The sequence below is a fragment of the Poecilia reticulata genome, linkage group LG13 (genome assembly GCF_000633615.1).
Source record: "Poecilia reticulata strain Guanapo linkage group LG13, Guppy_female_1.0+MT, whole genome shotgun sequence".
Classification (NCBI taxonomy): Eukaryota; Metazoa; Chordata; class Actinopteri; order Cyprinodontiformes; family Poeciliidae; genus Poecilia; species Poecilia reticulata.
Window position 1 is genome coordinate 25025771 of NC_024343.1, and position 12856 is coordinate 25038626.

General features: G+C 41.4%; 1 protein-coding gene across 1 annotated transcript; it reads left to right on the top strand.

The window, feature by feature from the left end:
- Positions 1 to 662: 662 nt before the first annotated feature.
- farsb (phenylalanyl-tRNA synthetase subunit beta) lies at positions 663 to 12853 on the top strand. The gene is made up of 18 exons (XM_008426208.2): positions 663 to 799; positions 1205 to 1260; positions 1500 to 1654; positions 1823 to 1895; positions 1997 to 2112; positions 2342 to 2492; positions 2585 to 2693; positions 2798 to 2868; positions 2959 to 3020; positions 3896 to 3947; positions 4041 to 4102; positions 4351 to 4558; positions 4648 to 4728; positions 4822 to 4914; positions 6221 to 6338; positions 6529 to 6681; positions 11437 to 11584; positions 11918 to 12853. The coding sequence occupies exons 1-18, from the start codon at positions 742 to 744 to the stop codon at positions 12693 to 12695; spliced, it is 2544 nt and encodes an 847-aa protein (XP_008424430.1). The 5' UTR covers positions 663 to 741; the 3' UTR covers positions 12696 to 12853.
- The last annotated feature ends 3 nt before the right edge of the window (positions 12854 to 12856 follow it).

The following is a 12856-nucleotide window of genomic DNA, read 5'->3' on the forward strand; positions in this document are numbered from 1 at the left end:
TTGACGGAGCCTGCCCGAGGAATAAATACACGTTGGACTCTTTATTCCTGCTTGCCTGAAAACTTCAGAATCTGAATCAACACCAGTTATGTTGACCAACGTATCAGTTCAGGCTTCTTATACAGCCTGGAAAACCATTTGATTGAAATATTTTCTACTCGGATAAGAATGGAAAACAATCTGAAATTTTTTTTATTTTTTTTATTTCCAGAAGTAATTGCTTCTTGTTTTATACAATGGTATCCATCCATCCATCCATCCATCCATCCATCCATCCATCCATCCATCCATCCATCCAACCAATTGAACCAGTTTTCCATTATTGTGACTAAGTACAAAATACTATTTATTGTTGTCGTTTTTCCTTCTTCTCCTTTCAGGATTTTTCATTCAATTTCTTTTGGGAAAGGAGAGTGTGAATCAAAAGTCCTATATATTGTTGACCTGCTAAATATACGCCTGGAAGAGCCTAGAATAAATATTAAGAACTGAAGGAAATAAAGACAACAATTATATTTTTATGAACGCATTACGTGTTTATTTTCATGACAAAAAACTAAAAAACTGATTTGAGTGGGTGGACGATAAGGAGCTTTTACACATTCACATTAATGTACAGTAGATGGCGGTATGGACTCAAATAGCTTACGATCTGATTTTGAGTCAGGCACTGCAGCAGAGAGCTATATTCGACTAGTAGGGTCCTTTCACCTCTGAGCTGGCTAGAATTAGCTGCTAAACATGCCGACTGTCGGAGTTAAAAGAGACTTTCTCTTTAAGGCTCTGGGCCGAACATACAGTAAGTTTTGTCGTTTTCTTTCACAATTAACTGTCTGTCTTTGATTCTATGGGCGTTTTAGACTTTGAAAGAAATAAGAAAGCATAATAGCAATGGTTGAACTTGCTGCCTGTCAGCTCATTGATTGAATGCTAACAGCTAAATTCAGCTAACCATCCATTTTTGTTCCATAACTTTTTTAGCTTCTGAAAAACATGCTACTACTTGAGGGCAGATTTATGCTTATTTAAACATGAGTTAATTTTCGCTAGTGTTTGTGTTGGTTTAATAAAGTAAAACGCCTCACATCTCTTCAGCTTATGTCTGTGTGGTTGCATCATTTCCTTTTTTCCAGCTGTAGACACATAGTCAGATGGCTGATGAACTGAATATACATTATTGCTGACGGTTTTTCTCTTGTTGTAGCTGATGAGGAGTTTGACGAGTTATGCTTTGAGTTTGGACTGGAGCTGGATGAAATTGTAAGTGATTTATTTTGGTTACATAAACCCAAAATGCTTGTTTATAATTGATTTAAAAAACACGGTAGCTTTACTGGCATGAATTGTTCAACTGCCTACAGGCACCTACAAGGAATCTGGAATTTTCTTTAAAAAAAAAAAAAGTAAAATATAAAGTTACAGATGATTTGTAGACATGAGTAAATACAACAAAAAAAAAAAGAAAATTATAAACCATCATTGCTCTGGTTCTGTTCCAGACCACAGAAAGAGAGATAATCAGCAAGGAGCAGGGCGACTCTAAAGCTTCAGATGCATCCGATGTTATTCTGTATAAGATCGACGTGCCAGCTAACCGCTACGACCTGCTGTGTCTGGAGGGGCTTGTCCGTGGTCTACAGGTCTTCAAGAATAAGTGAGTCACACCCTGCTTCATTGAATAGGAATGTTATCCAGTATGATCAAATGGTTTGTTGGGGGAAAGAAATGAAAAATTTCTGATTTAAATACAAACAATTATTGTTAAAAGCGTCTTTTTTTCTTGAATTGTTTTACTTTTGATACAAATAAAACATTGTTTCAGGCTCGAGGCGCCTCGATACAGACGCTTGAGCCCAGACAGTGGGGAGCCTCAGAGGTTGATCATCACTAAAGAGGTGTGTGAGAAGAGATTTGTTGTGTTGCCTGAAGTTCCCTTTGAAAAACAGAACATTAATTTTTGAAGAGAATAAAATGTTTTTGATGTGTTTTTCTCCAGACAGCAGCAGTGCGACCCCATGCCGTGGCAGCAGTGTTGAAGAACATCACTTTCACTCAGGAGCGCTATAACAGTTTTATTGAACTGCAGGAGAAGCTACATCAGAACATCTGCAGGTCAGTGCAGAAGAATAATGATGTCTGAGCACCAGGTGGAGGTTTCTATCACTGCTGTAGTGTTTTTTTGAGCTGATCTACTCACAACGTAGGCTGCCGGCCAGCGCTGAGCTTAGGCGGGAACACCTGGAATAGACAATAACCAATAAAACTGAATGACAGAGACAGAAAAAACATTTGTCTTTTTCATTTATTCTAACTGAGTCAAGTATTAACTGTGTTTATCCAGGAAGAGGAGCCTGGTTGCCATTGGCACCCATGACCTGGACACCATCTCGGGCCCGTTCACCTACACAGCCAAAGCTCCAGGAGACATCTGCTTCAGACCGCTAAACCAGACCAAAGAGTACACTGCTGCCCAGCTCATGAGCCTCTACAAGGTAAACAGCGGATTTAGATACCTGGGTTTTAGTCTTCAGAGCATCTCATTATGCTAAAAGCTGACCTAATTGTAATCATGTTGTTCACACAGACAGACAGTCACTTGAGGCATTATCTCCCTATTATTGAAGACAAGCCTGTGTATCCAGTCATCTATGACAGCAACGGCGTTGTACTGTCAATGCCTCCTATAATCAATGGTGAGATTGTTTCTTTTTTTTTTGTTTTGTGGTAAATTTGAAAATGAACATAACTACTGTACAGTTTAGACAATACTGAGTTAGAAAGTTTGCTCTGGTTCCAGGGGACCATTCAAAAATCAGTTTAAAGACAAAGAACGTTTTCATCGAGTGCACGGCAACCGATCTTACTAAGGTAATACCGAGACAAGACAAATACAAACTCATCACCTCTTACTGTTGCCATTAGAAACTGACTCGACCCTCGCCATGTTCTTCCCTGCAGGCAAAGATCGTGTTGGACATGATCGTGACCATGTTCAGCGAGTATTGTGCTCAGCCTTTCACGTAAGTCTCCGTTCCTTCAGCCACCTCTGTTTGCTGAAATAGGTTTTCACTTCTAGTTCAAACCTTTGGACGTATTGTTGCATAAAAACCACAAACATGTTACTAGGATTTGCTGTGATAGATCAGGACAAAGTAGAAGATAACGAGGAAGTGAAATGAAAAAAAAGTTGACTATTAAATTTTCTTTGAATATTTAAAAATCTAAAAAGTGTGTATTTGTATTTAGGTTGATACTTAAACCATCCGTAGAATTTCTGTCCATTTTACTGTTATAAATAGTTTGAGCTCAGTAACACTGGATGAAGAGCATCTTTGAACAGCAGCTTTTAAGACTTGCCACAGATTCAGTTGTAGTTGAATGACAATTTTTTTTATTGATACTTCTGCAAGACTGTACATTTTATAAAGTTGTTGCAAAATCTGTTGTTTAGAGAGGGCTGAAAAGTAGTGCTGCAACTAACAATTATTTTGGTAATTGATTGTTCTATCAATTTTTCTGATGATTGATCAGATTAAAAAGTTAGTAATTATATATTTTTTTCATTTTAACAATATGAGAACTACATTAAAAGATTCAAATAAAAATAATTTAATGATATGATACATGTATCTCAGCAAATGGCCCTTTTCATCATGATTACTCCGATTAATTGGTTCAGCCCTACTGAAAAGTAACAGAATTCATATGCCAGAAAGTTATTAAGGGTTACGTTGATCATTTAATGATCTCTTGGTGTAACCTCCAGATTTAAACAGTTGGACGCCTTACTTTATGCTTTGTGCTTGCTAAGCTCACACTCACTGGCTTCACAACAAAGGCTCATTAAGTCATTGAAAAATATTACATTTCTCATAAATTTCTTTCTCCTCTGCAGGGTGGAGCAGGCTGAAGTGGTGTACCCAGATGGGAAGACCTGCATATACCCCGTACTGTTTCTACTTCTATTTTCTTCTTTTGAACAGTAATCACTTTACTGACATGGTTTCTAAATCTTTGCTGTTTCCTGGTTTGTGTTGCAGGAACTGGCTTACAGGAAGGAGAAGCTGTCTGGCGAGTTCATCAATAAAAAAGTTGGCATTAGGTAACTCATTTGGATTACTCATTGTGTTAAAATATGCATGTCACATGCATGCAAACCAGCATTTATACAGTTTCAAAGTTTTCAAGTAAATTATCAAATCTTCTCAGATGTTGTAGGAACTCCTTCAATGCTCCAGCAATAATTGCACTGCATCCAATTGTTTTCAACAAAGACAAATAAGTTTTGTTTTGTTGTTGTTGTTTTTTAAACAAATGCTGATATTTTCCCTTCATTCCTGCTCCCATCAGGGAATCAACGGAGAGAATTGCTCAGCTCCTGACCCGGATGTGCCTCCTCTCCCAACCCACTGGCGTTGGCGACGAGATCGAGGTGGAGATCCCGCCCACCCGTCCTGACGTCATCCACGCCTGTGACATCATGGAGGACGCCGCCATCGCCTACGGGTTTAACAACATCACCCGCACGACGCCACGCACCTACACCGTAGCCAACCAGGTGCCACGCCTTGGTTTCTATAAACAACTCGTCTTTAGAAGCAACAGACAATGTTGCATCTTGTGAAACTCGTTTTTGTTTGTTTGCAGTTTCCTCTCAATAAACTGACAGAGCTGCTGAGACAAGACCTGGCAGCCGCTGGGTTCACAGAGGCTCTCAACTTTGCTCTGGTGAGAAAAGATTAAATTACATTAATATAAACCTTAGCTTGCTTTTTTTTGTTTCTGTAAACCTAAAAATTGTCATTTTTTCACTTTTTGTAGTGTTCTCAAGAAGATATAGCAGACAAGCTTGGAAAAAAGATCTCTGAGAGCCAAGCTATTCACATTTCCAACCCCAAGACTGCAGAGTTCCAGGTGAGATGCAGTTTGACAGAAACACAGAATAATTACATACACTGACTTTCCCACTGAGCACAGACTCACTCTGGGATAAAGAATGAGGCAGATTACTTGTCAAATAAAATCCTTCTATGAGAATTATCTTGCTTTCTACCATCTATCCTCTACTGTAATGTTAATTCTCTCAAAACTGTTTTCTATGTAACTTTAACATGAGTGCTGTACAGATTTTACCATTTGACTGGAGATGCGGCACTATTTGTTTATTTTATTTATTTATTTTTTTTCATTTCTACTGTACCTCACCGGAAACATCAAATATATTTCTGACTAATGTTCGCACATTAAAATGAATTCTGAAAATGCTTTTATGTGGGCATGCTGTAACGGTGTCCAAAGCAATGTAAGAGGATTTAAAGCTATTTAAAAATGTGAAAACTATTTATAAAATTAATCGCTGGTTGGAGATGCTACAGAAAGTTTAAAACGTCAATTCTGAAATCATTTTTCCTTGGCTTAAAATGATATTAAAACTTTTTATTTTTCTTCTTTTTTTTGAGAATTTGATACATCTGTCATCACCATGGTGACACTTCCTGCTCATTCTGGGTCATCCCTTGGCGTTCTCAAGTTCATCCAGTGTAGTTCGGGTCAGCCCAGGGATCTCTTCATATAATGGGTCACCTATCTATACAGTAACAGTTGACTACATGAGCCAAATATAAAGAGTAAAAACTTTTTTTGCAGAGAATCTCTTCCCTTCATCTGATCCTATAACGGAAAATTATCCATCCATTCATTTTCTTGACACCCTTGTCCCTTGGTGGGGTCGGGAGGGTTGCTGGCGCCCATCTCCAGCTCACATTCCAGGCAAGAGGCGGGGTTCACCCTGGACAGGTCGCCAGTCTGTCGCAGGGCAACACAGAGACACACAGGACAAACAACCATGCACACACACACTCACACCTAGGGGCAATTTAGACAGACCAATTAACCTAATAGTCATGTTTTGGACTGTGGGAGGAAACCGGAGTACCCGGAGAAAACCCCACACATGCACAGGGAGAACATGCAAACTCCATGCAGAAAGACCATGGCTGGAAATCGAACCCAGAACCTTCTTACTGCAAGGCAACAGCTCTACCAACCACTGTGCGCCACTGTGCAGCCCCGGAAAATGATAATTTCAAGTCAAACTTTTCAAACCATGTGGATTTGACTTGTACTGTTATTCTTCCACTAGGTGGTGCCCTTTCCCTCTTGAATAATCTGCCCATGCTTTGACTTTCGCAATGTTTGTTTTTTTCTCTTCCTCCACCAGGTGGCGCGCACCACTTTACTTCCTGGTCTGCTGAAAACCATAGCTGCCAACAGGAAGATGCCCCTTCCTCTCAAACTGTTTGAGATATCTGACGTGGTGCTGAAGGACGAGAGCAAAGGTGTGAATATGCTTGAGCGTGAGACGATGTATGACACGTTGCCCATTTGGAGGTTGCTGTTGCCTGAGTAAAAAAAAAAAGATATATTTTTTAGAGGACATTTTATTTTGCTTGAATGCTTTTTAGGTGCACAAATACACACAGTCAACGAATTTGAGCATCGTTACATTAAATTCTTTCCTCCACCCAGATGTTGGGGCAAGGAACAGTCGGCGTTTCTGTGCCATTTATTACAACAAGACTCCGGGCTTCGAGGTGATTCACGGCCTGCTGGACCGAACCATGCAGCTGCTGGAGGTGAAAGCAGCTCGTGGAGAGGGATACCACATCCAGGCTGCAGACGGTAGGCAATCTGGACTCAAACTAGGGCTGGACATCCGATAAGGAGTGTGCTCTGTTGGCTCAGAGTCCATTAAAGCAGAAAAACACAGTTTTCTGGGGTTTTTTTTCTTTTTTTTTTAGATTTTTAATTTAATGATCAGAAACATGGTATAAGGCAGGTTTTGTTTGGATTATGTAAATCCCTAACCAGCATTGGCTGTTAGGAGAGGATTGTTAATTTTGCTGTTTCCATGGTAATTTGTGGAGCTTAGTGTAGATGAAATCTGATGGGGTTTGAGGTGCAAGAGGAAGCGGTTTAGTGAGCATGTCTGCTTTGTAAATTTAGCCTAAGATCTGGATGGTTACATAAATTACAAACACAAGTCCTAATGACTCATTCAGTTTGATTTTAAGATGTGTCTTATGTCTTTTCAGTTACATTTTTAAAAAAGTAGCAACACTGGGGCAGTAATATTTTGACCAAGAGATCTCATGAGCGGATATAGTCATTTAGATACAGGAAAAGCTCTGTGTTTAAGGAGCAAAGATGGGCAGAGGATCTACAAGTTGGCATCCAGTCATTTAAAATCGATCGCAGCACAAAGGGGGAAGCACTTGATTCACTTCCTCCTAGTTCCAACCCCATGTGGTCACAAGATATGGCTCAGGATTGAAGAACTAAGATCCTGGATAAATGTGAGTTCTCTGTATACACTCTCTGGAAGACTGTTTCTCCAGAGGGGGATCCCTGAGTTTCCCTACTGGACCTGTTGCTTTCAGGACTCCAGCTCAGAAGAGTGGAGAATAATGGTGAATGGTCAGATGGAAGCTCCGCTCGTTCAGGAAGGAACCTCCACAGCTCTTTACACACCGTCACTTTCTGGCCTCAGCTTACTCTAAGTGATTATACTTCAAGACTGTTTGAGATTGTTCTGACTACATATTAACTTAACTGAACAGATATCTGAAATTATTAATACTGTTGAGTTGAATTGATGATTGGACTAATCGTCAACTAATTGAGTAATCGATTCATTAACTGGAGTATTCTGACTCAAAAAAAGACCTGTGGATGTTTGTTGCAATAAAATGTAGGAATCCTGTGAATAAATCAGTACTGTGTAAGTGCTATGATTAGAACAAAACAAAGCAAAAGAAAAATAATTATGATATTTTAAGAATATTAGCAAATTTTCAGTATCAAGGAACTCGAGTTAGGATAAAATATGCTGCTTCTGGCTGCGTTGTGTGTTTTCACATCATTTTACAAAAGCGGGTCTCATTTTGTCCACCATCCAACACTGCAATTGGATCACAGTTTGTCAAATAAACTGGAACAACACTGGACTTTGTTTGTGCTATCATTTACTCAAACTTGTCACATCAGCTTCAGTGTTTATGAGGTTGTGGGCCAAAATGCAACCTTGTCTTTTTGTGATGAAATGTGTCAGAATGACCTTCAAAGGGCTGTCTGTCACGATGAGAGATGGAGTAAGAAACTCCGAACCACAAGCTTTTTCAAACCCCTGGCCGCAGTTCTGCACTGCAGAGGATGAATGTTATCAATGTGGAAGTGGAACAATAATATCTGAGGAAGAATGTTAACTTGAAAAGCAGAAGGATGAGTCGGGCTGATTTCGTCTTCCATCCCTGTGAAATTGGCAATCAGAAAGGTTTGTGTTTGTCTTGGCTTCTGTTTGCACTGCGATGGAGAAATCCATCGCAGTGTTGGATTTCTCACTCATCTCCTTTTCTCCATCTCCACCCACCTTTTACTGCCTTCATCCCTTGGCCTGCCTGCCTCCAAGGTCGCCCTGTCGGAGATTCTTCCGGTCTCCGACGGTCCATTCAGACTGCAAATCAATGCGCTTGAGTATCACTGGATGAGAGATGAGAGCAGAGAGGATCGAGGGAAGGCAGACAGGGAGGTGGAGGAGAAAATGAGAGGAGACCAAAGAGTGTGACAGTGCGACGTAAGCCTGGAGGAGTGTGCACCGCCTGCGGTGTGCAGATCGGGCATGGGAGTCACGTCAGCCACTGCAGTGCTCAGCGGTGGGACAGAAACGCAGCATACAATTTTCTTTCTCACTTTTCCACACTGCACCTTTAGCGCCTCCCCACATATGCCAGCGTGTCCTTAGCCCCATTACAAGGTCATGACCCCAGCTAACCTTTCAGGCATCCTCACGATATGTCCATCCAAAGGGCGAGGCAGGACCCCTCCAGGGGAGTCCGTGTCAGGTTAGCTTCCGTTTCCAAACCTGGAGAAAGGGGATGACGGGACGAGCCGAGGGATCCACAGTCAGATAGAGTCACTTAGGAGACAGATGCCCATGTTTCACCTAACAACTGTGTCCAATGCAAAGCCCCGGTCCATTTGTCAAGGCAGGGACTTCGACCTGGAACAAGTCTTTCATTTGTTCAGATATCGATTTGCTGTTGTCACAGTTTGTGTGATTAAAATGTGGCTCACTGAATACTCTTGATTAAAAAAAAATGGATGAGTACCATTATTTGAAATATATTCAGAACATAGAACGTTTATATTCAAACTCAAATAGAATTTGAGAATCAAAGCCTAAGATATGTTATTCTTCATATTGGTGTTTCTCAAGTTGTGGTACAAGTAGGACTGTTTGTACTTATTTCTGTTCAGCTGGAGAAAGTCATGCTAAGCATCTGTTCAATTCTTGGACTGGTTCAGTCGCCTGGTGATATTGTAATGTAGAGCTGTGTATCATCTGCATAAACATGGTAATTTATCTTATTTGTTAAATAGCAGGGGCCCCAAGCTGGAACCTTGGGGTATGCCACATGGGATTTTTGTCAACTTTGATGAAAACTTGCACACTGACTCAGTTTCTTTCTTAAATAAGATTTGAACCAGAAAGTCTGAACAAGCATAGAAACATCCAGAGGCAAATTACATCATATATTGTGTCCATTTCTCTATTTTTTATTTTTAAACTTTTATTTTTTAAGTAAAAGCAAATTATGGCGGCTAGACCTTCAAGCTCCCTTAGTTTTTCTAACAAGGAACAAGGACCGACTATTTACTTCTGCATTAAGTGCTACTAAAAAACTGTTTTAGGTCTTTCTATAAAATATTCCTCCTAGTCAAGGCAAATACCTGAGTTAATTGTCTTTTATTTCTAGCCTGAAGTTGCCTGTTTGCAGGAATGAAGCGAGAGTTGTTCTAAAGTGAAAATAGGATTTTTGATAGTCTCAAATCCAACATCATCATCAGCTGGGAAATGATCGATCCGCCTGCCGTTTCTGCTCCTGAAAGATGGAGAAGTGTGTGGAATGTTGCCAGGCTCCAGCGGAGGATTTTCATTGACGGCTCAGTTATTTAGGATATACCCCGGTGCTATTTATATAGTTGCCATGGCTTCCCATTTATATTGCAAGCTAATGACGTGCTTGCCAACGCAAGCAACTCCACTGATATAGTCCTGCTAATGGACACGGGGCTAAAGTGAGGGGTAGAATTACCCCGCCGCGATGTCATCCCCTCTCGCTCCGGTCCTCTTATTATTCCCCCACGGTGATGAGAGAACGTCCAGGCTGTGGGCTCTGGAACCCATTAGCAAGACAGCGTGGGAAGAAGCAAGGCATTATGGGAGCATGCCACGTTTGTGTATGTGTGTGGGGAAGGGGGGGTGGTTACTGTAGTAACCACCGCTTCCTGTCATCACTTGACAAGTCTGTTTGCCAGTCTGTTTGTGAAAAAAATTGAGCATTCAGTTTTGAATATGACTGGAGTCTATGAGGACTTATGGAGTACACCGATTTTTATCTGGGAGTTTTGTTGCGCAGAGGAAGTTGTGCCTCGTTTTGGGGTGCGGAAGAGCTGAGAGTTGATGACGAACGTGGGTGAACAAATGATGATCATTAAGCCTGAACCGAACAGTTTCACCCACACTCTGTGATTTACTCACACATCTGTGATGTGGAAGAAATCCTTGTTTTTCAAAGGGAAAAATCATCCACAAGACAAATGGCAGCAGTAAAAACTGGCAGACAATGGAGACCACAGATGGTGGATTAGATAAATATACATAATAACCATGCTTTTGGTTCTTATTTTCCCATTCTTTTTAGGAGCTGAACTTCAGTCATTCTTAGAAACACGGATGATTAAAATGTAAAATTTATTTTGGATTTTCTCTCATTCAAAAAGGGTCAAAATCACACATGCATGCATCCAGTCAAGCTAATATTTAGTGAAGTATCCCATAGCGAATTAAATTATCGACGTTGAAGCCATGACAGAAGCTGAATGTTGAAACTCTAAATTGTTGAAACTCTAAATTGTATATTGTTCTGAATATTCAACCTTTATAGAAAGAGGTTTTATGATAAAAACAGTTGTTTGGCCACAGTGTCAAGAACAATCTCTTAGTGACTGAAAGTGATGCTTTTGGTGGCCGAAACCTATGTTTCTAAAATTTACCTAATATCTAAACCTTATCATTGAAACTTGGAAACATTTTTCTACTTCCACCAGGACAATAATCCCAAGCACACCTCAAGGCTATTCTTGGACAAGATAAAGCCATCAGACAATGAGCTACTGGAACACTGCCTTCCTTCACGATTCTCATCTCCCTTCAGTGCTCCTTCTGAAATTTCTCGCATCAAGCTGGATTTCTTTGAATTGCTTTTATACAAACAAAAAAAAAAAAAGAGTTGTTAAAATACACCTATTAAAGTTTTGGTCTTTTTCTGATATTTTTTTTTCCAAGTTTAAATTTTTTAAAAACGTTTCTTTCAGATTCCACCTTCTTCCCGGGTCGCTGTGCTGAGATCTTTGTCCGCGGGACGAGTGTTGGGCGTCTCGGAGTCCTTCACCCCGATGTCATCGGCCGCTTTGAGCTGACCATGCCCTGCTCTGCTTTGGAGATGGACCTCGAACCTTTCCTGTGATTTCACCTTCCTAAACGTCTACCAAACATTTATGAGTTGCTAAATCAACCAGATGTATAGTTTGGTTTTGTGTATATGGGATGTGATTTTGGTCGTCTGTGTAATTGGTGCATGAACCAACCAGTGTGTACAGCTTTGTAGTGTTGATCCAGTGGTTTTTAAATAACACGGCTGTTTTCACTAAATTAAAAATTAAAGAGACTTCTTTGTGTTTGTGAGTCTGTGTGTGGGTTTTGCATGCATGCATGCCCTTAATTTTGGCTTTTCATGCATTCATTGGTGCATGGTGAATAAACTCAGTGACTTATGTGTTGCTTTGATTTTTTCAGTGGCCACACTGCTGAAATCCTCCTCACACATGACGTTCCCATGCAGGAAACCTTCAAGCACCCGTTTTCAGCTCTCAGCCAATCCCAGCCAGCTCTGCCATCTCGCCTGCCTTCAACTAAAACGGTGTTTGGCGATTTGAGCTCACACGCAGGCCTCAAGGCTCTTAATGATTTCCTGGCAGACAGAAGCTACATAGAGGGTTTCACGGTGTCCCAAGCTGACGCCGCAGTGTTCGATGCCATCCCCTCTCCGCCCTCGCAGGCCTTCTGCCACCTCCGACGCTGGTACAGCCACATCAAGTCCTTCCAGATGGAGAGAGCGCGTCTCCCATCAGCCAGGAGTCGGTTTGTTCGCTCACCAACTCCGCCCGCCTCCCCAAACAACAACAGCGAAGATGACATCGACCTTTTCGGTTCCGACGACGACGAAGAGAGCGCAGAGGCGGCTCGGATCCGAGAGCAGCGCCTGTCCGAGTACGCTGCCAAGAAGTCTAAGAAGCCGGCGCTCGTCGCCAAGTCCTCCATCCTCCTCGATGTCAAGCCGTGGGACGACGAGACAGACATGGCCAAGATGGAGGAGTGCGTCCGTAGCATCGCTATGGAGGGCCTGCTGTGGGGGCAGTCCAAGCTGGTGCCAGTGGGCTACGGGATCAAGAAGCTACAGATAGGGTGCGTAGTGGAGGACGATAAAGTGGGCACAGATCTCCTGGAGGAAGCCATCACTGCGTTCGAGGAATACGTTCAATCTGTGGACGTGGCTGCCTTCAATAAGATCTGAATTGGACAGAATTAACCGACTGAATGACATTGGCTAATGTCACCTGGACCTGGCTGTAGTCGGTGTGGTAGCTTTCCATAGAAACTCAGGTGCGTCACAGACTCAATATTCTTTGATCTGTTGCTTTTAAACATCAAATAAAAGCATTCTGATGTTTGGCT